The sequence below is a fragment of the Schistocerca piceifrons genome, chromosome 4, assembly GCF_021461385.2.
Source record: "Schistocerca piceifrons isolate TAMUIC-IGC-003096 chromosome 4, iqSchPice1.1, whole genome shotgun sequence".
Lineage (NCBI taxonomy): Eukaryota > Metazoa > Arthropoda > Insecta > Orthoptera > Acrididae > Schistocerca > Schistocerca piceifrons.
The window spans coordinates 527,371,088-527,397,267 of NC_060141.1; the positions used below are offsets into that span (position 1 = coordinate 527,371,088).

General features: G+C 42.3%; 1 protein-coding gene across 1 annotated transcript in view; it reads left to right on the plus strand.

The window, feature by feature from the left end:
* The window catches only part of LOC124795457 (voltage-dependent calcium channel subunit alpha-2/delta-3), a 496,470-nt gene that overhangs the window by 106,332 nt on the left and 363,958 nt on the right, over window positions 1–26,180 (plus strand). Inside the window, exons 3-4 of the mRNA XM_047259484.1 lie at window positions 18,708–18,839; window positions 21,639–21,916. Of these exons, the coding sequence (XP_047115440.1) occupies window positions 18,708–18,839; window positions 21,639–21,916 (410 nt within the window). The remainder of the gene's footprint in view (window positions 1–18,707; window positions 18,840–21,638; window positions 21,917–26,180) is intronic.

Consider the following 26,180-nt stretch of genomic DNA (forward strand, 5'->3'; position numbering starts at 1 on the left):
GACAAAAATTCTTTGCTAATCATACTGACATACATTACGGTTTCTACGTAGTCGTACTTGGTCCCACGTCGCAAAGAACCATTAAGTAAGAATACGGCTTTCCTACGAGTTACATGCATTGTTACTGAAGCCATGAAATATACAACACCAGCCTGGATGATATCAGATGATTCCAAATGAATATGTGTTCTTTAATAGCTCTTATGTTGATTTCAAAACTGCTCATATTTTTTTCCCGTCAGATACACTTTTTTCATAAGGGAAGAAAGTTTATTTTATTTTTGTTGATAGGAATTTGATTAGGAAAAGAAGCTGGGTACACAAAATGAGCTGTGAGTGTGGTCTCCAGGCAAAGTTAAAGCGTTGGTGTCCAAAAGTGCAACTAAATCGGAGACATTTGTGTTTGGCACTAAAAATTCTTGCATGAACCGTTCGTCGACCACAAAAATTATTGCTTCCACCACGCTATAATAAACCAGAGTTGAAGCACAGTTTGTAAGGGCTCTTCCACAAAATGCAAGCTGCTTTAAATGCCTATCTATGGCTCTGAGCACTATGGGACTCAACTTCTGAGGTCATTAGTCCCCTAGAACTTAGAACTAGTTAAACCTAACTAACCTAAGGACATCACACACATCCATGCGCGAGGCAGGATTCGAACCTGCGACCGTGGCGGTCTCGCGGTTCCAGAAAATGCCTATCTATGAAATTTTCCTTCATCAGATAAGAAATATTGGAATTTTGTTGGTACTCAAGTTTACAAATTGATGATGGATTACGAATCTGAAGACAATGAATGTTAGAGCAACAGATGCATGGACTGCTGTCATGCCTGTTACTGAAAACCTTTTAGGGAACAAAAAGGATCCAAATTACAGGGGCATTATCAAAACCGCGTGAGAAAATTTCAAGAAGCTGGATCGTAACATGAAAGTAAAAGTATACTTCCTACATCCTCATATTTACTTCCTTAAAAATGTGGGACACCATAGTGAAGAGCAAACAGAACTCTTCCACTAGACTGAAGGAGACAGAAAGGCACTAACAGAATAGATCGAACGAAAATATTATTGCCAAGAATTATTGGATGTTGAAGACGGACAGTAAAGATCAAGGGTCATCGAGGAAACCGTAAGAGAAAAAATCTGAAAATTAAATGTAGTAGTGTACTCACAATGTTGCTAAGAGAAGCGCCGGCCCTGGTGGCCGAGCGGTTCTAGGCGCTACAGTCTCGGACCGCGCGACCGCTACGGTCGCAGGTTCGAATCCTGCCTCGGGCATGGATGTGTGTGCTGTCCTTAGGTTAGTTAGGTTTAAGTAGTTCTAAGTTCTAGGGGACTGATGACCTTAGAAGTTAAGTCCCATAGTGCTCAGTGCCATTTGAACCATTTGCTAAGAGAAGCGTTTGTAGTATTTGTAATCTGTGCCTAAATCCTAAGATGATGTTGCCCGCAGCTGGCAGCGAAACGTCAGGGAGAAGTATTTCTACTATTGGACCACGGCCTCTTAGTCCGGAAGTTTTAATTACTGAAACCATGTGATGGTTCAAATGGCTCTGAGCACTATGGGACTTAACATCTAAGGTCATCAGTCCCCTAGACTTAGAACTACTTAAAAATGCATCCGCGCCCGAGGCAGGATTCGAAGCTGCGACCGTAGCAGCAGCGCGGTTCCGGACTGAAGCGCCTAGAACCCCTCGGCCACAAAACATCTGAACTGCACACAGATACACAGTGAAATTCTGACGGTATATGGATTAAATGCAGCGTCGTGATCAACCGTAATGAAATGGTACGAGAAATTTAATCAAGGATGTATAGACGTGGATGATGCTAGTCAATTGTTTCCAATTATTTCAGATAGCTCTGGCACCACGTGATTTCCATGTTTCCGGGGAGGAGGGGAGGGGGGAGGAGGGCGCGGGAAAGGGCAGGACAATTCCAACGATGAGGACGTTAACACAGGGACTCTCTATAGCTCCGTGACGAAGGAGCGAATATGTCTTCCGGCGAGGAAATGAACGACTGTTAGAACGTTCCGACCGATGTTTGCAGAGACTTGGTTTCTATGTTGCAAAATAGTGTCATGTATCCTTGTTACTTTGAAGTTTAGTGCAACATTCAATAAAAGTTACTTAGCCTGCCATAGTAATGTATAACTTTCCAGAATGAATTTCCACTATGGAGCGGATTGTGCGCTGATTTGATACCTCCTGGCAGATTACAACTATGTGCCAGATCGAGACTCGAATCTGGGACCTTTGATTTTCGCGGTTAAGTGCTCCACCGCCTTTTTTTTGTCGTCTTTCTTTTGATGTGTTTCTTTGCAGTTTGTTGTCTCTGGTTTTGTGCTAATGACGCATGATATCCTTCAAATCCTATCAATGAGAACTTCACTCAGTTATTTCATTACAGACGCCGAACATGCTGAACTACCGTGCTGGCATAGATTTGGTGCACCGACTCAGCTATGTAGACGCGACTCACGACCCCCACTCGTAGCTTTATTGTAGTATCTCCCACCTTACTTACGGGTCGTGCGTTGTACGTGGATAGCTCAGTTGATGTGTAACTTATTTTTTGAAGACTGCTCGTACTTTTTGACGTACTAAATATGTTGGTAATCTACACTCACTTTAACGATTGGTCACTATAAAAAATCAGCCTGTTATCGCAACCTTATCAACCACCAAGATGCAACTATCAAATTCTTTTTTAGGGTTCCGTGTCTCAACCTGCAAAAATAGAACCCTTATAGGATCGATTTGTTGTCTGTCTGTCTGTTAAATATTTTTCTCAGGAACGGATGGACGTACCAAGTTCAAATTGATGTCACATATGAAGATATGTTCCCTTCTACTTGTAAGAATTTTAAGTGCCTAAGTCACTCCAGTTAAAACATACGGCCATTTATGTCATATGTTTTGATACCCGAAAACTCACTCATAAAAACCTACAGGGTGCTTGCCATTGCCGTGTAATCATGAAATTTGGCAAGAAACAGTGTTTCGCAGTAAAGGGTGTTTCGTAGTAAAGGTAAAGGAAAAAAGCCGAAAATTGTTAATCAGTCATTATATAACAAGCAAAACTATTTTTGTCACTTTTATCCGTCTATCTGTTTGTCTGTCCGTCTGATAAAAACCTTTTTCTCTGGAACAGTTTGGCGTATTAAATTCAGATTTATGTCACTTGGCGGTGTAAAAATTGTAAGCTTCCAAGTCAATGCAATGGAAAGATATGGACATTTATGTCACATATTTTGATACTCAAAAACTAACTCAGCAAAACCTCTAGGATGCTTCCCGTTGACCTAGAATCCTGAAATTTGGCAAGAGGCAAGTGAAGTATAAAAGTATGAAACTCGTCAAACTGTAATTATATCACGTAAAAAATATTTTTCAGCCTCTGAACATTCAGCATCCGTCAGAAGCATAATGAAAGAACGTTATTGCATACAAATATAAAACGTTTGTTGTAGTCATGGTTTAGTAAGTAAATAAAACTATTTTATTAAATCTTCTCTCTCGACACATAAACTGAAGTCCTTTGGATGTCCAGGCTAGTCGGAGAAACTACTGTAGCGTGTCTGATACGTTGTTGGAATTCCCGGGACCAATATTTTGCCAGTATCGGTATCCATAACGGGCAAAAATCTTCGAGATTCTCGATTCCGAGGATGGATGAACTACATACATACATAATGAGGTTTGCACCGAGTCTTCAGTGCGCGAGTCTTATCTGCACTTGGCTATTTGTTTTTCAGATAAAGCTGTGCAGTTTTTTGGTTCCGCAATATTATAAGCGGCAGCCAAAGGAAAATGAAACATGTGAAAAAACGTAAGAAAAATTTTCATTATTTCAAAATTAGTATCCATAACTGTCAAATGTATCCCACTGTGAGACAAGAAGGTCTGTGTCTTCACAGAAAAATGTTTGCGATTGCTTACAGAACCATGCATGTACCCAGGTGTGCACCAATTCGTCCAAAGCAAATCGACAGCCACGAATGTGTTTCTTCAGGGCTCCAGGGTTGTTTCGGCTACGCTACAGAAGTTTCGCTGGGAACCCTTACCCACCCTCCAGAGTCCCGATGTCTCCCCATGCGATTACCATATTTTTGGAACCCTGAAGAAGGTCATTACTGGCCGTCGATTTGTTCCGGACGAAGAGATGAACACCAGGGTGTAGTGAAGGTTTCGTAGGCAACAGCCTGCATTTTTCCATGAAGTTATATATCGACTTTTTTCACGAGGGGGTAAATGTATTAACAGTTATGACGATCACTTTAGAAATAATAAACAGTCTACTTACTTTTTTCCATCAGTCTCGTTTTCAATTGACTGCTGCTTGTTGTTCTCTGCAAGCGCGGGATAAGCCATTGCAAATGTGAAATGCTGGTACATTAATAACCAGTGTAACCACCAGCATGTCGAATGCAGACATGCAAACGTGCCTGCATTGTGTTGTAAATGTGCCGGATGTCAGTTTGTGGAATGGTTCCACGCCTGTTGCACGTGGCTGGTCAGTACAGGGACTCTTTAATATTTGTTGTGGATGTGGCTGAAATGGCCGTCCAATGATGTTCGATACGTGCTCGCTTGGAGACAGATCTGGTGATCGAGCAGGACAAGGCAACATGTCGACACTCTGTAGAGCATGTTGGGCTGCAACAGACGTACGTGGGAGTGCGTTATCCTGTTGGAATACGCCCTGGAATGCTGTTAACGAATGGCAACACAACAGGTCGAATCACAAGAATCTGCAGTCAGGGTGCATGGGATAGCCGCGAGAGTGGTCCTGCAGTCATACGAAATCGCACCCCACACCATAATCCCAGGCGTAGGTCCAGTGTGTCTAGCATGCAGACAGAATGAGTGCACATCCTCAACTGGCGACCTTCTAATCAACACACAGTCATCACTGTCACTGAGGCAGAACCAGCTTTTATCAGGAAAAGCAAAAGACCTCCACTCTGCCCTTCAATGAGTTCCCGTTTGACACAACTGAAGTCGCAAATGGCGGTCGTTTGGGGTCAGTGGAACGCACGCTACAGGGCGACCGGGTCGGAGCTCTCCTTGAAGTAACCGATCTGTAACAGCTCGTTATGTCACTGCGATGTCAACTGTAGCTCAAATTGTGCTGCAGATGCAGTAAGATGCGTCAGAGTCATATGCCGAACTCGATGGTCTTGCCTCTCGGTAGTGCCGCATGGTCGTCCGGAGCCCGGTCTTCTTGCGACTGTACATTGTCGTGACCATCACTGCCGGCAGTCATGTACAGTGGCTACATTCCTGACAAGTGTTTCTGCAATATCGCACAAGGAACATCCAGCTTCTCATTGCCCTATTACACGACCTCGTTCAGTCTCAGTGAGTTGTTTATAATGGCTTCTTTGTCGCCTTTAAGACATTCTTGACTAACATCATCTGGCCACGTCCAATCTCAAAGCTAACTTAACGCTCACGACCGTTACAGCGTGTATTTAAAGCAAACCTGATCTATATGCGCGGATTTTGAAGAGACATCATCTTTCACATGTAGAAACACACCTACCAGCTTTCCCTCATGTTCACAATTCGTTCTTGGTGAAGCTGGTATATGTACAGATATCATTGCAGCTCTAGAAGAACGAAATTATAATAAAATCTAGACCATTAGATGCTTACAGACAGTGAAAAATATCAACGGGGACAGTTGAAAAATGTGTGCCGCTACCGGGACTCGAACCCGGGATCTCCTGCTTACATGCCAGACGCTCTTTTTTTCGGTATTGTTCGTTGCGTTTGGTCTGGACGGACGTTACAAGACATCCGTTCAAGCTGATCGTTGATTCCTTTACTCAGTTTTTATTACAGAGGGCGAGCAGAGCCCTATGGCCGAACACGCCGAACTACCGTGCCGGCATCTGCTTACAGGCGTCGATAAATATCAACGGAGACAGTTGAAAAATGTGTGCCCTGACCGGGACTCGACTCCGGGGTCTGCTTACAGGGCAGACTCTCTATCCGACTGAACCATCGAGGACACAGAAGATAGGGCTACTGCAGGGACTTATCTCTGGCACGCTCTCCGTAAGACCCACCTTTCCAACTTACTGTCCACGCACTACATTTGTAGTGCCCCAGCTCACTATACTCATTACTCGCGGCAGTCAATCTACAGATTCCCATAAGTTTCATCGATGTTTGTACATCTGCACTGAAAAAGATCATTGGCCGGTAAGCCATATCTATGTGAGTCCTAGTTGGGGCACACATTTTTCAGCTGTCCCCGTTGATATTTATCATCGCCTGTAAGCAGCGAAAGGTCTAGATTTCACTATAAATTCATTCGTTCTTGGTTTGCGATTTTTCGTTAAGTTGTGGCGGTCAACACAACGAATTTCAGAAGTGTGCATGTAAGTGGCGAATTACGACAACGATTTTTTTATCATACTGAATACTTCATTCCGTGGCATAGGGAAGAAGCTTCGAAGAGAAATTCTACGACTTAACACGGTGGTCGTCAAATGCTGCCCGAAACAAGTGTTAGTGCGGCCCGGGGTTCCTAGCTGTATCGTCAATTAACTTTAAGATCTTCTTAAGAGTGTAGTTCTCCTGCTCAGCAACAAACAAAAATACTTACAGAGACAACAGTATTTTAAAACGTGCTTAAATTTAATCGACGTTGGTGAATTCTACCGTGAGCTAAGTAAAGTTGCCGCTGGCCTCAGGGGCAAATAGGTAAGCTGTGCGGCGGCCATTGCGGGATTAGAAGTTGTGCGGGAGAAGGGGGGGGGGGGAGTGGCGAATGTTTTATTATTTATTATTTGTCTTCCAGTACTGACAACTCAGGCTCGTGTGTGACTCGTACCCATCAGCAATTATGGTATAAATTTTGACACGAACGTAACACGGATTCGTGAATGCAGGTTACAGAGACTGTCGTCTTCAAACGCGGTGCAGATTTGTAGCAAGGAATATGAAATTAAATTAGGGCTGTTGTAATACAACGCAATGACTAGAAGAAAAATGACATTCAAAACTATTTGTAAACATTTGTAATCGTGTCTCATTTTAAATAATGAATCAAAATGTAAGTGCAGTTACTTTTATTTATTAGTTAGTCGTACGTTCGCCGCGTGGGGTAGCCATGCGGGCTGAGGCGGTTTGTCACGGTCCGTGCGGCTCCCCCGTCGCAGGTTCGAGTCTTCCCTCGGGCATGCGTGTGTGTGTTGTCCATAACGTAAGTTAGTTTAAATTAGATTAAGTGGTGTGTAGGCATAGGGACCGATGACCTCAACAGTTTGGTCCCGTAAGGCCTTACCACAAATTTATTTTTTTAATTGTCCGCTCACATGCACAACACAACAACACTTGGTTTGGTAACTGCTCTGTGACAACTTCGGTGTCGCTGAGGCTGGCAGCGGTCTGAAACAGAGAACAGTCGACACGAAGTGTTACGAATGGTGCCGACTCATAGCGGTCAGTATTTGGGAGCCGGCGGTCAATCCATCGCTAGTCTACTGGGGGCTCATAACATACTAATTTATGTAGGTTACCAGTTAATAATACGATCAGTACATATGCCGCCAGAGGGGCCACGTCACAATGTCAGTAGTGGCTGATAAACCACTTTCCTGAGGTCAGGAGAAGATATCGTCAGAACGCCTGCTATTTTGTACGCAATGTAGGCACACGCATAATTCACGAGAGGCTCGTGTGTTCACCTTTGTAGCTGAATCCCATCAGTCTGCGTTCTGCTGTTTTAGCTATCGGGCAGTTTGCTTGTGTAGCTGTTCAAATTTTCACAATGTGTACAGAGTCGAAAAAGTGACGAATGTCGCCAAACTGTTAAAGCAGCAGTGAGACTGTCGTTTAAAACACCATAAAAAAATTTAATAGGCCGAATGTGTAAAAAATAAAATACACCGACGGAAAGAATAGCAACTGATAAGCGAGACGAAACTAACATTTTAGCAGTGGTAACATGCAATCCTTATGTCATTATGAAGCACCTTGAATGTACGAGCGGAATCAAAAGTAGTATCCTGCTAATAATACATTCCTTTCCACATTTCACTGCATCAATAGTTTCATCGCTGGTGACTTTCGAAATCAGTTACAGCTCTTCGAATGGTGTCCACGAGACCTTGCGATAGTATGCAAGATTTTTTTTTTTTTAGGGGTGAAACATCGCTTACAATCCAAGGGTAAATCAACCTTCGCAAAGTGCAGCACTGGTCATATGAGAATCGACGAAGACTTAGAGAAGAGTTAAAACCTTGACCTTGGTCTTTCAACTTGTGGTGCGAGCTTTTGAAGGATCGCATTATTGCTCCCCGTTTTATCGATGGAACCCCAAAGTACCAGAAGTATCTACAGTTCCTAACATCTATGCTGCCGTCATTATTGGAACCCATCTGGCGGGACATAGAGAGAGAGCAACATGATGGATATCTCGCTCATTCCGCGCAGACAATTACAGACTTTCTCACAGAACTTTTGGAAATCGATGAATCGATCGTTCACGAAACCCAAAATGACATTCATTCTCAACAGACTTTAAGCATCTGGGCTTTTGTCTGTAGAAAAAAACTAAAAAAAGAGTTCTATAACGAAACGCCGTCGGCTCACGAAGAGATGAATTGGTATAAAACATGGTGTCTACAATGCGATAAGTCCAGACGAAGTTCAACGCGCAATATTGTCTGACCGGAATAGTTTTGCAGTCTCCTTCATTGCTCAAGGTTTATTTTGAGCTCTTGATAAGACAGCTGCAATAATAAACATAATAACCGTAATAATTATGAAAAATCCGCCTCGATTGCACAAACTACCTGATGTTTACCTAGGTTTCAGCGTGGGTAACCACGCCTTCTTCAGAACAAATATAAAACGGCTTGCCTAAATAGGCATAGTCAAAGGCTAAAATCAACACCTACAGCGGCAAGACCCCATAAAATAATTTTTACAAATACACGGTACATATGTACCAAGTCAATAATATTAGTTATCTTAACCCTGTGTGTGGTGCCTCGCCCCAGCCAACGTACGATGGTCATAGGCTCTCCACCGAACATTTGTTCTGAAGAAGGCGTGGTTATCCACGCTGAAACCTAGGTAAACACCAGGTAGTTTGTGAAATCCAGGCGGATTATTCACAATTATTTTGGTACTTACGATTGCTGACGCGCTACAGTGCTGAAAGTTCTTATAATAAGCGTACCTTAACTAAGTGCTTACATTTGGTGTAGCAGGGGAGAGCTTTGTAGGACCTATTCTTCTGATGGCGGGACAATAGTTTGCGCAATTGCTATCTTGTTACTATTTGATCTCATTCCACAATACAGGGTGATTCAAAAAGAATACCACAACTTTAGGAATTTAAAACTCTGCAACGACAAAAAGCAGAGCTAAGCACTATCTGTCGGCGAATTAAGGGAGCTATAAAGTTTCATTTAGTTGTACATTTGTTCGCTTGAGGCGCTGTTGACTAGGCGTCAGCGTCAGTTGATGCTAAGATGGCGACCGCTCAACAGAAAGCTTTTTGTGTTATTGAGTACGGCAGAAGTGAATCGACGACAGTTGTTCAGCGTGCATTTCGAACGAAGTATGGTGTTAAACCTCCTGATAGGTGGTGTATTAAACGTTGGTATAAACAGTTTACAGACAATGGGTGTTTGTGCAAAGGGAAAAGTTCTGTACGGCCGAGAACGAGTGATGAAAATGTAGCACGCATCCAGCAAGCATTTGTTTGCAGCCCAGGAAAATCGACTCGCAGAGCTAGCAGAGAGCTGCAAATTCCACAATCAACTGTATGGAGAGTCCTGCGAAAAGGGTTAGTTATGAAACCTTAATCGTCTGAAATTGGTTCAAGCACTGTCTGCAGCTGATAAGATTAAAAGAATCGATTTCTGTGATTTTATCCTTGCTCAAATGGAAACAGATGAATCTTTCGTTTCAAAGATTGTGTTTAGTGATGAAGCAACTTTCCACACTAACGGGAAAGTCAACCGTCACAATGTCTGTATATGGGGCACTGAGAATCCGCGGGAAACAACTCAGTATGAACGTGACTCGCCTAAGGTGAACGTTTTCTGTGCCATTTCAGCCAATAAAGTTTTTGGTCCCTTTTTCTTCGAAGGTGCTACTGTAACTGGACTACAGTATCTGGAGATGTTAGAGAATTGGCTGTTCCCTCAGCTCGAGCAAGAAGCACAACAATTCATATTTCAGCAGGATGGAGCGCCAGCACATTGGCACTTATCTGTCCGTAACTACCTGAACGTCAACTACCTGAAGCGATGGATCGGCCGCCAGGCAGCCCGTGACAGAGCACTTCATCACTGGCCTCCAAGAAGCCCTGATCTTACCCCCTGCGATTTTTTCTTACGGGGGTATGTTAAGGATATGGTGTTTTGGTCACCTCTCCCAGCCACCATTGATGATTTGAAACGAGAAATAACAGCAGCTATCCAAACTGTTACGCCTGATAAGCTACAGAGAGTGTGGAACGAGTTGGAGTATCGGGTTGATTTTGCTCGAGTGTCTGGAGGGGGCCATATTGAACATCTCTGAACTTGTTTTTGAGTGAAAAAAAACCTTTTTAAATACTCTTTGTAATGATGTATAACAGAAGGTTATATTATGTTTCTTTCATTAAATACACATTTTTAAAGTTGTGGTATTCTTTTTGATTCACCCTGTATTATGTCGCTGCAGTACTCTTCTAGGGCTCTTTCTGCAGAAAAATTACAGCGTTCCATTCAAGAAAGTAGGTGTCATTACTCGGCATTTATAAACGTTAAAAAATACAGTACTTCCGCACGTCAGTCAGTTCTATACTTTGTGTTGTATAAGTGCATAATTATTTGAAACATGATTGCATCTTTTTTTAACTAGTGGTTATAAAGTATAAATGTGATTTTATTATTGCAGTGTATAAGACAGCAAGAGCGTTTAATGGTCATAAAGGCATGGGCCGAAACGCTTAAAGTTAAAGGGCATGTGTAAGCAAAAGCAATCAAGACTGAAGACTGTATTTACTTCTCTACCAAACGAGCCATAGAGTTTATTGCTGGTTCCAGCCTTTCCTAATTACACGCGTGTTCCTCGTAATATTCATCGGATTGTCAGTCCAGACAAAGACTGCTCAACGGGTATTCCATGTAACGTCCGGTGACTACAGAAAGTCATTGTCTCATTACAGACAAAACCTTGTTTAAGGTATAATCATGAGTGCACAGTAAATGAAGTGCTTCATATTAGTTTCTTGCAATATTAAGTTCCTGGACGTTTATAAAGGGTAACTCCAAAACACGAAGAATAATAGTATTTCTAGCAGCGACTGAGTAAGGCGACTGTGTGGTATGTCACTGAAAACAGCAAGTCTCTGCTGAAAAAAAATCCATGGTTAGCCTCCGTACTTAGCTGCTGCTGTCAATGTTGCTGGAATGGAGTTTTGCATCTGACTACCTGGAGGCCACTCTGGCGGCTGGTTAATGTGATAAATTCTCACCCTGGCACAAAGATGACGGTGACAGCGATATAAAGTCGTTGAATTTATGTTGGTAATTATCGTTGATAAGGATTTTTAAATTACTCTTTTATTTTTGTTCCGTTGAAATACTTTAGCTGTAATTCCATGCTATTGTAAGCATCGTCCTTTACACTGTTTATCACAACTGAAAATAAAGAAAGTTCATAAGGAATTATACACTCAGTGACAACATTCCACATGTTTAACAAGTTCTCGACTTTACGCTGTTACCTACATAAACAGATACACAAATACGCAACAGGCCTTCATATTCTTGTCTGTAACCCGTTGACTCAGAGTCTGTTATTACTCAGCGGCTAAAACGGTGCACAGACCCAGTTGCATGTTGTCTATCCAACTGGTTTCAGGGACAATACAAATTTGATTTCCGGCATTTCGTGTAATTACTGACAGAATTTAAAAATTTAAAATACTATAATAATGTACTCATTAAGAAGTTAGATACTGTGTATTGAGGCAGAGTATTTGTCCGCATGCAAATACCCAAATTATATTCATCCATTATTTGAGAAGAACACGTGCCACAAACTTTGTATATAGTTTCAGACCCTTATGAATTTTTTCTCGCTTACACGGCTCATAGAATCTGAAAGGAAAAAACTTCATGGCTTATACATTTTCGCTTTTCAGGCAGTAGAACTTTAACATGGGGCATGGCGTTTTACTTAATCACTTCTTTGCAACTAATTCTATTCGCAACACATTTTGCAGGCAGTATCCACGCATACCGCTGAATACATCTGCAGAATTATATCATTGTAAGATACATATTTCAGAAGGTACATAATAAATATTGAGATAGGTGAAAAACTAGCTTTACTTAAAATGGAGTAGCGTAAATTACCCAGACTGTGTTCATCCAGTGTTTGATAATGAGAGCACATATCGACTTACAACAAAATTTAAAACATGCTGCTTTATACATGGGAGTTGGATTCCTTAAAGAATCGAGGGCAGGGAATTACTGGTTAGACTAGTAATAGTCTGTAGCCATGATTCTCTGACCACTTGGTCACAAGTCAAACTCCGAAACTGATATTCTTCGATAAAATATTTCCAATTTGCGTCCATCTTCGCCACCCAATTGCCCAATTGGGGCCACTCTACTCCCCCCCCCCCAACTAGCAGCAGGGGGGGGGGGGAGGAGAGGGTATGATGAAAATTGCAAAGGGAGACGACCAAGGCTTGAATACAGTAAGCAGCTTCAAATGGACGTAGGTTGTAGTAGTTACTCGGAGATTACGAGGCTTGCAGAGGCTAGACTAGAATGGAGAGCTGCATCAAACCAATCTTTTGACTAAAGACTATGGCAACAAGTAAGCAGCTGAGACAAAGGTTGTTTCTTCAACAACAACATAGTCTCTTCCCCTCCCCCAAGTTGCTATATTTTCTCTCTAATGGTGTTGACGTTGACGACATGTTGAAGATTAGTATGCATTCGTTTGAAAAAAGAAAAAAAGGCCAGGTGCGAGGAGGACCCGCGCTCTGAGGGTTCCACAAAAATTCAGTTATGTATATAGACAGTTTGTTATCCTGGGAGTCTACAATCTCGACGATTTTTGCCCGTTGGCGACATTGAAACTGGGGGATACAGCTCCCATGAATTCCAACACGTTCGGGAATATTTCAGTTTTTAATTGTTACTTTGAAATCGGATAACAAATGACAAAAGAAATTTTTTTCGTGTGATATAGCTACAGATTAACACTTTTCACGATTTTTTTCCTTTGCTTCTACTGTGAATCCTTGCTTCTTGCCAAATTTCATGATTCTAGGCCAACGGGAAGTACTCTATAGGTTTTGATGAGTGAGTTTATAAGTAGCAAACTATGTGACATAAACAACCGTATCTTTTGATTATGTAGATTTTTGCGGCGTGATGTCCTTCACGGTTACGCAGCCTGATTTCATCACCCAGACGGGAGTCCCAGTTGTATGGTTTACCCAAGGTTCAAAAACCTAGAATTCCCCTTCCTCCAGTCGTCTGCAATTTGGACACTCCTACTTACATAATTTGGCCAAATATCTTGCTACTGTTCTTAGCCCTCATGTGGGGAAATGTGAACGTCATATATCCATCTCGACTGATTTTACTCAACGCTTGAAGTCTCTGTGCCTTGGAACATCAGACCTAGTTAACTACCATGTTGTTCCACTCTTTTTCTCACATACCTTTGAAGGAGTCCTGGTTGCTAATTGGTAAGCTTTTGGATGATAAAACTACTAAGTTGTGTCGCCATGTGTGGATATGAACATATTTTTTTAATGATACATTTTTTGAACAAACGGACGGTGTGCCTACGGGGAGTCCTCTTTCCCCTATTGTCACCAATCTTTTCATCGAAGATCTTGAAGGCACCGCACTCAGGACTTTTCTCCAAAGCCCATAAGTTTTTAAGACATGTGGATGATGTTTTTCTCGTTTGGTCAGATGAAATGGAAGCTCTTCATCGGTTTTTAGCTCATTTTAACTACATCAAATTTTCGATGGAAACTGAAAAAGATGGAATATTAATTTTCTGGATATTTTCGTACGCAAAAAAGAAAGTGGGATTGTGGGACACAGTGTATACCATAAACCTACGCATATGTACCATTACCTACATACTACTAATTGTCGTCCACCGCATTAACGCTTGAGAGTTTTTTATGCACACTGGTCAAGAAAGGTAATGCTACTTCGGATTCCGATAATTTGAAGCAGGATTATCTTCACATTGTTTTCAGGCAAAATCGGTCATCAAATTGATTTTCAATTTGGGCCACCATATGGAGCAACAATGGACACTTGTAAACCAGTTTCCTTTTTTACTCTCTGCGGGGAGCATTTCTTCGAAAATTTCAAGAATTCTCAGAAAATAAGTATTAAAAGTGTCGTTTTGCCTGTAGCCAAAACTAAAGCCCTTCTTGAATCTGTTAAAGATGGCTAGTGAATGAGGAAGCCTGGAGTATATAAAATTCCCTGTATTTGCGGCAAGGCTTATACTGGACAGTCTGTTCGTACGATTCATGACCGATTTATGGAACATCAACGTCACACACGTTTGCTCCAGCCTGAAAAATCTGCCGCCGCTGAACATTGTCTCAATGAAGAGCATAATATGTGTTTAAGGAGACGCAAATTATTGCTCCGGTTTCCCGTTTCTGGGATTGTACTCAAGGAATCCGTCGAAATACGATTATCCTATGAGATTATTAATAGCGATAAAGATTTTAGTTCAGGAAAATATGGAATCCTGTTTTATCATATATAAAACCACAACAGTCCGGTTTTCGATCGGCAGCACCTTAATTTGCGAATCATCGCTTTTCTTAGCTTCTACCTCTTGCAGTGCTGCAGTTCTTCGCCTTCCAGAGGGCAGCTCTTTCGCTTCTCACGCTCGGCTGTTCACGGCGTATAAATGAGCTGCCGCGTTGAGCACCTGTCCCGCCGCGCCTGCATTCCCACATCCCACCTGCTCTCCATCTCTCCAATATCCATACCCTCCCCCAAGGTGGCTTCCACCAACTCCCCCTCCCTGATGATGTCCCCATCCCCTCCATCTACCCCTCCTACCAACTTTGATCCTCCTCTACCACACCCTGTGTTTTTTACCAAGGGCACCCTCTCTCCCTTCTCTCCCTCCTCCCTTCCTCCCTCCCTCCTCCCCCCCAGGCTTCCCCTACCCCATACCTTCTTTCCTCCCCCTCCCATCTCCTCTGCCACTGGCATCTACACACTCCCCTCTCCCTCTTCCCCCACCTTTTCCCCTTTTTGGCAGGTCCTGGACTCATACACATGTAGTGAACTTTCGCACACCCGAGATCATCGCCTAGTGTTTGTGTGTGCCGTCGTGTTCGTGTTATAGTGTTTCATCGTTTGTGCTCCATCGTTCGCATGTGTCGACTCTGTCATCTCTGTGCGTGTCCACGTTTCTGAATGGCTCCATGTGTTTTCATCTTATATGTCTACGTTTGTATATCTACCATGTCTGTTTTTCGATTGTCTCCTTTTGTATCATTAGTCATATATGTGGCCGAAGAGCGGCGTAGTATGCCGATACTGGCCTACCTGTATCATCTGTATCAGGTGTGAAAATGACAATAAGGGAAAAAAAAGAGAATCTCCAATCTCACCTGAAGGTGGCCGCCAGTTGGAGCGTCGAAATATCGTGTCATCAGGACGATGAAACCCGGTTGCATACTCGTGAAGAGCATCAGCAGTATCTTATAACTGCATCGACGTAGAAGCCAACATTTATTACAATGCCTTAGTATGTGACATGAATTTCAACTTGATACGTCAACCCGTTCCTGAGAAAAATGGTTTTTACAGTCGGACAGACAGGCAGACGGATAACAAAGTTGTCCTATAATGGTTCCGATTTTATCCATAGAGGAACGAAACCCTAAAAATGAGAAATTCGTCTCGTAAACAGCATTAAAACCAAAAGCAGTTGTAACGGGAGAGTAAGAAAATTTCATCCGTATCAGCACAAAGTATTCATATGGCTCCAAGTACTATGGGACTTAACAACTGAAGTCATAAGTACCCTAGACTTAGAACTACTTAGACCTAACTAACCTAACGACATCACACACATCCATGCCCAAGGCAGGATTCGAACCTATGACCGTAACAGCAACGTGGTTCCGGACTGAAGCGCCTAGAACCGCTCGGTCACAGCGGCGGGCTCACAAATTACACTACTGGCCATTGAAATTGCTTCGCCAAGAAGAAATGCAGATGATAAACGGATATTCATTGGACAAATATATTATACTAGAACTGACATTCTCACGCAGTTTGGGTGCATAGATCCTGAGAAATCAGTACCCAGAACAACCACCTCTGGCCGTAATAACGGCCTTGATACGCCTGCGCATTGAGTCAGACAGAGCTTGGATGGCATGTACAGGTATAGCTGCCAATGCAGCTTCAATACGATACCACACAGTTCATCAAGAGTAGCGACTGGCGTATTGTGACGAGCCAGTTCCTCGGCCACCATTGACCAGACGTTTTCAGTTGGTGAGTGATCTGGAGAATGTGGTGGCCAGGGCAGCAGTCGAACATTTTCTGTATCCAGAATGGCCCGTACAGGACCTGCAACACGTGGTCGTGCATTATCCTGCTGAAATGTAGGGTTTCGCAGGGTTCGAATGAAGGGTAGAGCCACGGGTCGTAACACACCTGAAATGTAACGTCCACTGTTCATAGTGCCGTCAATGCGCACAAGAGGTGACCGAGTCGTGTAACCAATGGCACCCCATATCCTCACGCCAGATGATACGCCGGTATGGCGATGACGAATACACGCTTCCAATGTGCGTTCACCGCGATGTCGCCAAACACGGATGCGACCATCATGATGCTGTAAACAGAGCCTGCATTCATCCGAAAAATGACGTTTTCCCATTCGTGCACCCAGGTTCGTTGTTGAGTACACCATTGCAGGCGCTACTGTCTGTGATGCAGCGTCAAGGGTAACCACAGCCATGGTCTCCGAGCTGGTAGTCCATGCTGCTGCAAACGTCGTCGAACTGTTCGTGTAGATGGTTGTTGTCTTGCAAACGTCCCCATCTGTTGACTCAGGAATCGAGACGTGGCTGCACGATCCGTTACAGCCATGCGGATAAGATGCCTGTCATCTCGGCTGCTAGTGATACGAGGGGGGAACCAGCACGGCGTTCCGTATTACCCTCCTGAACCCACCGATTCCATATTCTGCTAACAGTCATTGGATCTCGACCAACGCGAGCAGCAATGTCGCGATACGATAAACCGCAATCGCGATTGGCTACAATCCGACCTTTATCAAAGTCGGCAACGTGATGGTACGCATTTCTCCTCTTTACACGAGGCATCACAACAACGTTTCACCAGGCAACGCCGGTCAACTACTGTTTGTGTATGAGAAACTGTTTGGAAACTTCCCTCATGTCAGCACGTTGTAGGTGTCGCCACCGGCGCCAACCTTGTGTGAATGCTCCGAAAAGCTAATCATTTGCATATCAAAGCATCTTCTTCCTGACGGTTAAATTTCGCTTCTGTAGCACGTCATCTTTGTGGTGTAGCAATTTTAATGGCCAGTAGTGTATATTAAAAGGAAATATGCCCGTATCTCTGTTTTTGTTGGTGGTTACTAGGGTAAGCCATCTTTATTTGGTTGAAAAATGGCGTCTCGGATCACAGACAAGCTGCTATTATATAACATTCGTGTATTGATAGTGTCGCTCTCCATCTGGTTTGCATGATGTTATGAATATATTCACTACTTAACAGGAAATACAGAGTATCTCTTTTCGTATTTTTCTTCTTTTTTGCCTTTTTATTGCTATGGTTCCTTTTGATTCTTTCTTTGTCCCATATCAATTAAATAACTATAAACCGTGTTATCTCTAACTTGGGACAGGGAATACTGGAATAATGTATTAAGCTGTTGGTCCTCTGTTAATATAGTTCTTGGAAAATAAAATGCTTTTGCATTAATAATACACACAAGATATAGGGGAGACTTTTCAAATTTCCTTATTGTTTTTATTCTCCTTGGTGCAGAAAACAATTTCGAGAAGGTTCTTGGAAAAATATGCAGTGTATTATTTCTTCTTTCGTAATAACATTTAGTACGCCACATTACTGTGAAAAAGAATGCATAGAAAGCAATGCGAATCTTTGGCCTTCATTATCGTAGATGGTAAAATGAATTTTATACTTCGATATCGATACATGGTGCTACGTTGGAGAGAGAAAAAACACAGATATTTCAATTTTCTTTATGCCATGAACGAAATGTGTGTAAATAAATATATATGTACATTTACTGTAAGTTATGTGGAACGCTGCTTGCAAAAGTAAATCGTTTTCCTTCCTTGGCACTTCTTAATGAGGACACGCCTTTCTCATGTTTCCCACCACTCGGCTGCCTCGTCATTAGTCCCTTGGCTGTGACTGGCAAGCATTCTGCGATCAGTTCGCCAGTCTAGTTGCAGTATTGCTGTCAGGTGACTTCTCTCTCTCACTCACCTTATTCCAAATCGCCTCTGTCTTATTATTTCTAGGTACATTTATGAAATAAGAACATTAAAAATTAAGTATATACCTCTTCTCCAATCCAACAAAACCCTTTCCTCCAGCGATTAGTCTTCATAGCACGTTATTTTATTTCACAATGTTTTCTGTTTCAGACGCTGAGGTTATGAACGCGATCAGGTGGTCGGAACACCTCGATCCGCTGTTCGTAAACAACTACGAGATCGATCCCTCCTTGTCGTGGCAATACTTCGGCAGCGCTTCTGGCTTTCTGCGACGATATCCAGGTGTGACCATATAGGATTGAAAAATTAATTTAGAAATAATAATTGAACTTATCAATATTGTTTCAGTATATCTTAATTAAATCAGGGAAAAGCAGTTGTTTACTTTTTGTTTTCAACAGCTGGATGGCATCCAAAAGTTCCCGAAATTAGAATTTCGTGCGCAATTGTTTTCGAGTACACTGAAATACCGCTAGGTGTCTCCTCATACACCCTTCCTGAATTGGTGTGGTAGGTGGCTGCGAACTGAGTGGGTTGGTAGTTGTAGCGCGTATTTGCGGTTTTCCAATGGCTGTCCTGAAAGAGCAGCATGTTAGAGTAAAGTTTTGCTTAAACGTAGGAGAACGGCTGCAGGGGCGCAACAGATATTAAATATAGCTTTTGGAGTTCATGTTTAATTAAGACAAGGCATACGGCTGGTATAAGCGTTGCAAACACGGACGGACATCGGCTAATGTTGACTGCTGTTCCGGTCGGCCGTAAATTAGCATCCCACAATGATAATGATGATGGTGATTTTGATTTGTAGGCCATCAAAGGCGTGGTTATCAGCGCACGGTAAAATTCCCAATCTTTTCACTCCCCAGTCTCGCCATTTTCATGAATGATGATGAGATGATGAAGACAACACAAACACCTTGTCCCCGGGGGGGGGGGGGGGGGGAGGAGGGGGGGGGGGAAATCCTCTACTAGACCGAGAATCGAACCCAGGACGCCTTGCTCCAGGGGCAGCAACGCTAGCCACTGGACTATGAGCTGCGGACAGCAAAACACGACAAAACGATCAGAAAGCAAGTAATATGATTCTGCAAGATCGTAGACAGATCATGCAATATCGGAGTATGCGCAGCATTAAGCTGTGCGGCTGACACAGTGAACGCAACCATCGCTCAGTAGCCTGCAATTGCCTAACGCATTGTGCTATACTTGCGTTTACGAGCGGGGTTGTTTACGTTAGTGTAAATTTTTGTTAGTGACTGTCGATTCAGTACAGAGTTACGTCGTAGTTATCAGTGTATTGAGGGATTTTTTAGAGTAAGTTTCTGAACGAAAAATAATTATCACCAGTTGTGCTAACCACGCTGACAAGTAAGTAAGGGAGTTAGGATTCAATTTTCATATACTTCCTAAAAACGATGAGGCGAAACGAAAATGGATAAATGCTTGTAAACGTGCAGATTCGTTTTGAGTTGAAATTTCTCGTGCATGCTCAATACATTTTACTGATTCTGACTATGGAAGGCATTGGAAAAATGAACTGTTGAATATTCCTTCGAAAAGCAAGTTGGAGGCCGATGCTGTTACAACCCTAAATCTTCCAGTGCTGATTTAGGCCGTAGTAATGAGCCTAATAACGACAGAAATATACGGGCACAAAAAGGAAGCTACCGTAAAGAAGTATAAGATATTTTACAGTTAAATATTTTACTAGCTAATGAAGAGATGACTACCAGACAAAACGTTAACCGTGAAAATGCTGCTGTGAATGCGACAATGTGCGCTTACGCTAACAACTGGAAATTGTGGAAACAAATAAAAGACTTAGGAAAACGAATGCAGAATTGCAGGGTCGTCTCTCTCTCTCTCTCTCTCTCTCTCTCTCTCTCTCTCCATGTAGCGATGAGTTACTGAAATTAAAACATTTTTAAAAAGTGATTCAGGGTTCTTTTTCTGAGTGCCAACAACAAGTGATTGTGGAAGGACGGTGTACTAAGCGTTCACCTGAAGATATTGTAAAGGCTACAACTTTACGTTGCCTATCTTGTAAAGCTTTACGTTGCCTATCTTGTAAAGCATTATCTTTTGTCAGTGAAATATTGAAATATCCTATTCCTAATGAAGTCACTATTAAAAGAAGACTCAAGCAATTTAATGTTCTACTACTTTTTATTGATTTTAACATTAGTGTTTTGAAAATTCAAAGTTGTTAACAAAATTTGAAAACGATGAAAAGAAGGACTGGAGGACTTTGCTGCAATGTTTTTCGTAATAGCGCGCACTTTCATCAGAATAAAAGCTATGAACAAGAAAAAAAAATGCAAAAGTAGTATGCGAAATGAGAACGAACAAAGGCAAAAAGAGTTGTAACATAACATTCCAGAATAGAAAATGATAACCTGTTAATACAGTTAAAGAGTTTCACCTGGCATTATAGGTTTTTTTTCGGTATTACAGGCGTATGTGGTCTAAGCCTGAGTGAGCCTCTTCCTCGAGAATCGAACTTTAAAAGTTCAACTTGAATTCCCTTCTCCAGACTGAAATAGCCTGCAGCAATCGACGTTAGCGCTTCCTCCACGTCGACTGAGAGACGCACGACTGTAAGAGAATGCTTAAAAACGCGATGTCGAACATGTAGGCCTAAAATTTCCAAAAAAATCCTCGCACCATAAAATTCTCAGACCTCGGACAGTTTTGCAACCCAGACATTAGCAAGGACAGCACTAAAAATCCAGGACTGTCCAGGCTAATTGCGGATTTATGGTAAGCCTAAGCGGAGACTTCTAACCGCCCCAACAAAGACGTCCAAGATGCAATTAAAAATTGCCATAAACATTGGAATCCGTATATTTGCTCCCAAGGGCGCTACTCTGGAGGTGAGAGTGCAGAATTAAATCTATGTAAGACGTCAAAATATTACTTAATATATTTCGGCAACTTTTGGATATCACCTCGTAACGGACTTGGTCATTCGAACTCCATTCCCATTTATGAACCCCGCTGAAAACTGACCTCCTACTTCAAACGCTTCTTGTTGACAACGCTTTCGCGATCGTCTTTTGATAATGTAATCATCTTCTTCAGCGATTAAGTGGCCTCCGGATGAAGCGTCTGCCAGAAGTGACCAGGAGCTGCACGACTTCCGGATGAGCTCGTGGTACATCGACGCTGCCACCAGCCCCAAGGACGTCGTCATCCTTCTGGACAGCTCTGGCTCCATGACGGGCCTCAGGAGGGACCTGGCGACGGCAGTCGCCTCCGCCATCCTCGATACCCTCGGCAACAACGACTTCGTGAATGTCTACAAATTCTCGGATACCACGGAGGAGCTGGTCGCTTGCTTCAAAGACATGCTGGTGCAGGTAGACGTTGTGCCTTCGCTTTGCTATTGTTCTCTGTGCAGTCTGCCTCATAAAACCTCATGTGTAAACACTCTACCAAATGTAAGACGCTGTACCGAGACACTGAACTACAACGTAGCTTGCCATTTACAGGTCTAACAAGGGGAACCGGCCAAAGGTCGCTCTCTGGTACGGACGAAACTTGGCATGATGAAAGAAGGGTGAAAATAAAGGGACATCTTTGGTAAACATTTTTGGAAACAGTGATCAATAGAGTATTATATTTTAACTAAAGTTCAGTCTTGATCACAACACTTATGTCTCAATAACATAGGTGACCGGTTTCGGTTATATTTATATAACCATCTTCAGACCCTTCGTAGCAGCTGAGGAGAGCTCCGCCTTCCATCCTCCAAGGAAGCCAAGGGTCTGAAGATGGTTATATAAATATAACCGAAACCGGTGACCTATGTTATTGAGACATAAGTGTTGCGATCAAGACTGAGCTTTAGTTAAAATATAAAAAGACATGTATTTCGGGTTAGGTGCCAACAAGTAAAAGCTTTCGAGAAAATGACGGTCAAACTTCCGATACTTCATCAGTACACTCGCGCTTCATAAAACTAAGTGACTAAAAGCGCAGTTCCGAATTTTCGCTCCCTGTCTTCAAAACAAATATGTTCTGCTTTTCTTTTATTGCCCTCGAAATAGGTCACATCAATGTTTTTTGTAACGTTATAAAATACAATGGAATTATTGCCAAAAGAAATAAGCATTTCAAATTTTATTAAAAAAAGACTGTATCATCGCGAATCATATATAACCAACAGAAAATTAAAAACATAAAAATTCTAGTACTTCAATTTTCAGTTTGATGTTTACTTTTATACTTCAAGAGAACCATTGCATTCATAAAAACATCGAAAATATAAAAAATGAGAGCACGAAGATCAATGTGCGAAGTCACATATACCACAGCCACATTTTTTATTGTGGAAATGTCTTTTGGAAAACAACATTGCGATCTGGTTCTCATTTCGCTGTAAATCACGTATGTCAAAGCATTTTTCCAAAAGCTGGAGCCTGCATAGGTCAAGGTACGTATTTTAATTCTACTTGTGATTTCCCTTTGGAGTGCAGTGAGAATAGAAACGTCACTTCTGTAATCGGCAAATGCAACTTTTCACTTATTAGTAAAAGTGTACGTCTCAGGGTTTACGTAACTGCATACACTTTGACGGAATTACTTTTAATGAACATGTCGGTATTCCAGTTTCATCAACAAACAGCCCATCGTGCAAGCATGGATCGTTTTGCCCATCCCACGAGTGAATAAGTACAGAAAGAACTCCAGTTTTAAGGAAGGTCGCGAAACGTTGTCCAGAAACTGATGATAAGTTTCTTAAATGAGTTTTCGAGGTTTTGCGGCTGTTGCGTGCACATTCTGATGTCGTCCGATTAAATGATATACGTCTTGATATGGACTTGAGGGCCAAATTTGTTACTAAGTTCTTGAAGACAAACGAAAACTGTTGGCCGCACTTTTCCGGAAAGTGTTGCTCCGTGTCAGTTATGATGATAAAATCATTTTTTTAAAATAAGATTTGAGATCTTTACTTCTTTTGCCATTAAATTCGTTGTTTTTCCCGATGTGATAAAAAGATTGTCGCATACTACTGTCACATACTTCCGTGACAACAAAAGAAAAAATAAACATAAGACTGAATTTGAACATGGGGCGCGAAATTTCGAAACTGTGCTCTCAGCCACAGCGCTAACCATGCAGTTGGTTTTACGCTCCGCGAGTAGCCTGATGAAGACGCGTCGAAACTTTGACCGACATTTTCTCGAAGGCAGTTGCGTGTTGGTACCTAAGCCCAACTACGTACCCCTTTGTTTTCATTCTTTCATCACTCTGCCGGCGACCTCCGACGTGTTCCCCTTGTAAGGTTAAAAGATTTTATTGGTGGCTCCTGATGCTTGAACATGGAGTATTCAGCTTCGCAGAGTGTACAAACTAATTTTTAAGACTTTTTCTAATAGCTGAAACGAAATGTTAGCTATTATGCTGTTGGCCATTAAAACTGCAACACAAGGAAGCACATCAAATAAAAAATTTTACTTATTGGGCGTTATAGTGTTACAGGGAGAACATATAATTAAATTTGTAGACGATTCGAGGGCATACAAGGTGAGAAATTTAACATCGAGAGCCGCCACATCTGACTGCAACAACAGCTCTAACCCAGCTGGGAATCAGGCCGAATTGAACTTGGATGACAGATATAGCTCATTACCCCAAGCTCAGCTCCGTGCTGGAGTTCATCAGCCGTGGCGGTTGGCAAGTAGTCGTGTGACTCTCGGTAAACCATGACCAGATTAGTGAGAGATCTTAACAACATGCTACCCGGGGCAACAATGGAACCTCTACACCAAAGTAAGTTAGGACAGCAACATACGGTCTTCCGCTATCTTGTTGAAAAGTGTCATGGAGACCTGTATGATAGAGCATAGCTGCCCATCTTTTGCACGTCAGGAGTGTAATGGCTGCTGTTGAAACTACTGGATTTGCGAAGAAACGCTGATCGTGTTGTGTAGCCGCTGGCATTCCGTACCATCACGCCAGGTGCTATACAGTCTGTCCCAGGAGTAATGGCCAACAGTCGCGCGGAGTGGCTGTGCGATTTGAGGCGCCATGTCACGGATTGCTCGGTCCTTCCCGCCGGAAGCTAGTTTAAGTTAGTTTGAGTAGTGTGTAAGTCTAGGGACCGATGACATCAGCAGTTTGCTCCCTTAGGCACTCACAGACACACAAACACACACACACACACATATTAATGGCCAATATTCATGAATGTGCCAGGAACGCTCATTCGAAACAACAAACTTCATATGAACATGTGTCCTGTTCTGAATGGTTTTCGAGATAGAGCATATATAATATAAATCTATATTTGAGTGGCACTCACTCATCTGTCTTACCAGCCATTCTCTTTGACGTTTTATTCTACCCCAGCATATCTTGCTGCTTTCAGTCTCTTTGCTCGGGATCTGTTTCTACCATTAAACTAACCCTTTGGGCGCAGTTGTCCATGGTGTATTGTGGGTGAGATAGTTCGAGGAACTGAGAGCATCGGTTAACTGCGTTTGTACAAACAATGTCTAAAACGCCACGCAGCTACACTAATGAGGAATATGTACATATGGTGTACATTTACGGCTTTTGCGATGCTAGTGCTCCTGCTGCTGTCGAAGAATACCTTCGCACAGTGTTTATCAGAGTTTTCGGCATACTGCATTCAGCAGGTATTCTTCAAAGATGCCATTTTTCTTCTGATCGCATGGTCCAACAACCTGTTCAGGAACAACAACATATTGTTCAAGTGCTGCAGCTAATAGCACCGTGTGGCGACTTTCTGCATGTCCGACGAACACGTTAAAAATACGTATTTTTCAACTGATACTTTCAATAGATACTTTGTAAAAAGCATGTTGCAATTGCAGACAACCTTGTAGGCGGCGCAACCACAGCTATGGGTATTTATAACCGCTTCAGCTGTAGTTAGTCTTTTATTACTGGATCACAACCGGTTTCGTGCCACTAAAAGCCACATCGTCAGGTGAACATGTGATTAAAACATCAGACAGGAAAACCTCGAAATCTTCTTACCCAACATTCGTTGTCCATCAAAACAAAACACCGCTAAGAGACGGCATGCCATAGATTAAAAACTGTCAGATTCCAATTTTGAATGGGTCAAAAACAAATCATACCATAGTGATCTATTTATTGAATCTCCTTACCAATAGATCACTATGGTACGATTTGTTTTGGACCCATCCACTATATTGGAATCTGTCAGTTTTTAATCTATGGCATACTGGCTCTTAGCGTGTTTTGTTTTGATGGACAACGAATGTTGAGTAAAAAGATTGCGAAGTTTTCTTCTCTGGTGTTTTAATCATATGTTCACCTGAAGAACTGGCTTTTAGTGGCACGAAACCGGTTGTGATCCAGTAATAGAGGACTAAATAGAGCTGAAGCGGTTATTAATACCCAAGATGCATGTTGTAATGTTTACTATCTGTTTACTGACTGTTGTACGTGTGGACGTGTATAAACCTGATATTGTATTGAATAACACAGAAGTCTCCGAAACTATTTGGACTAGGGCGTATGTCCATATGGAGCTTTTTACTTCAAACGATCGTGCCTGTCATATCCCTGAATACCGACCATTCCTCCTGGGACATCCTATATGAGGGTAACGAATGCATTCTGACC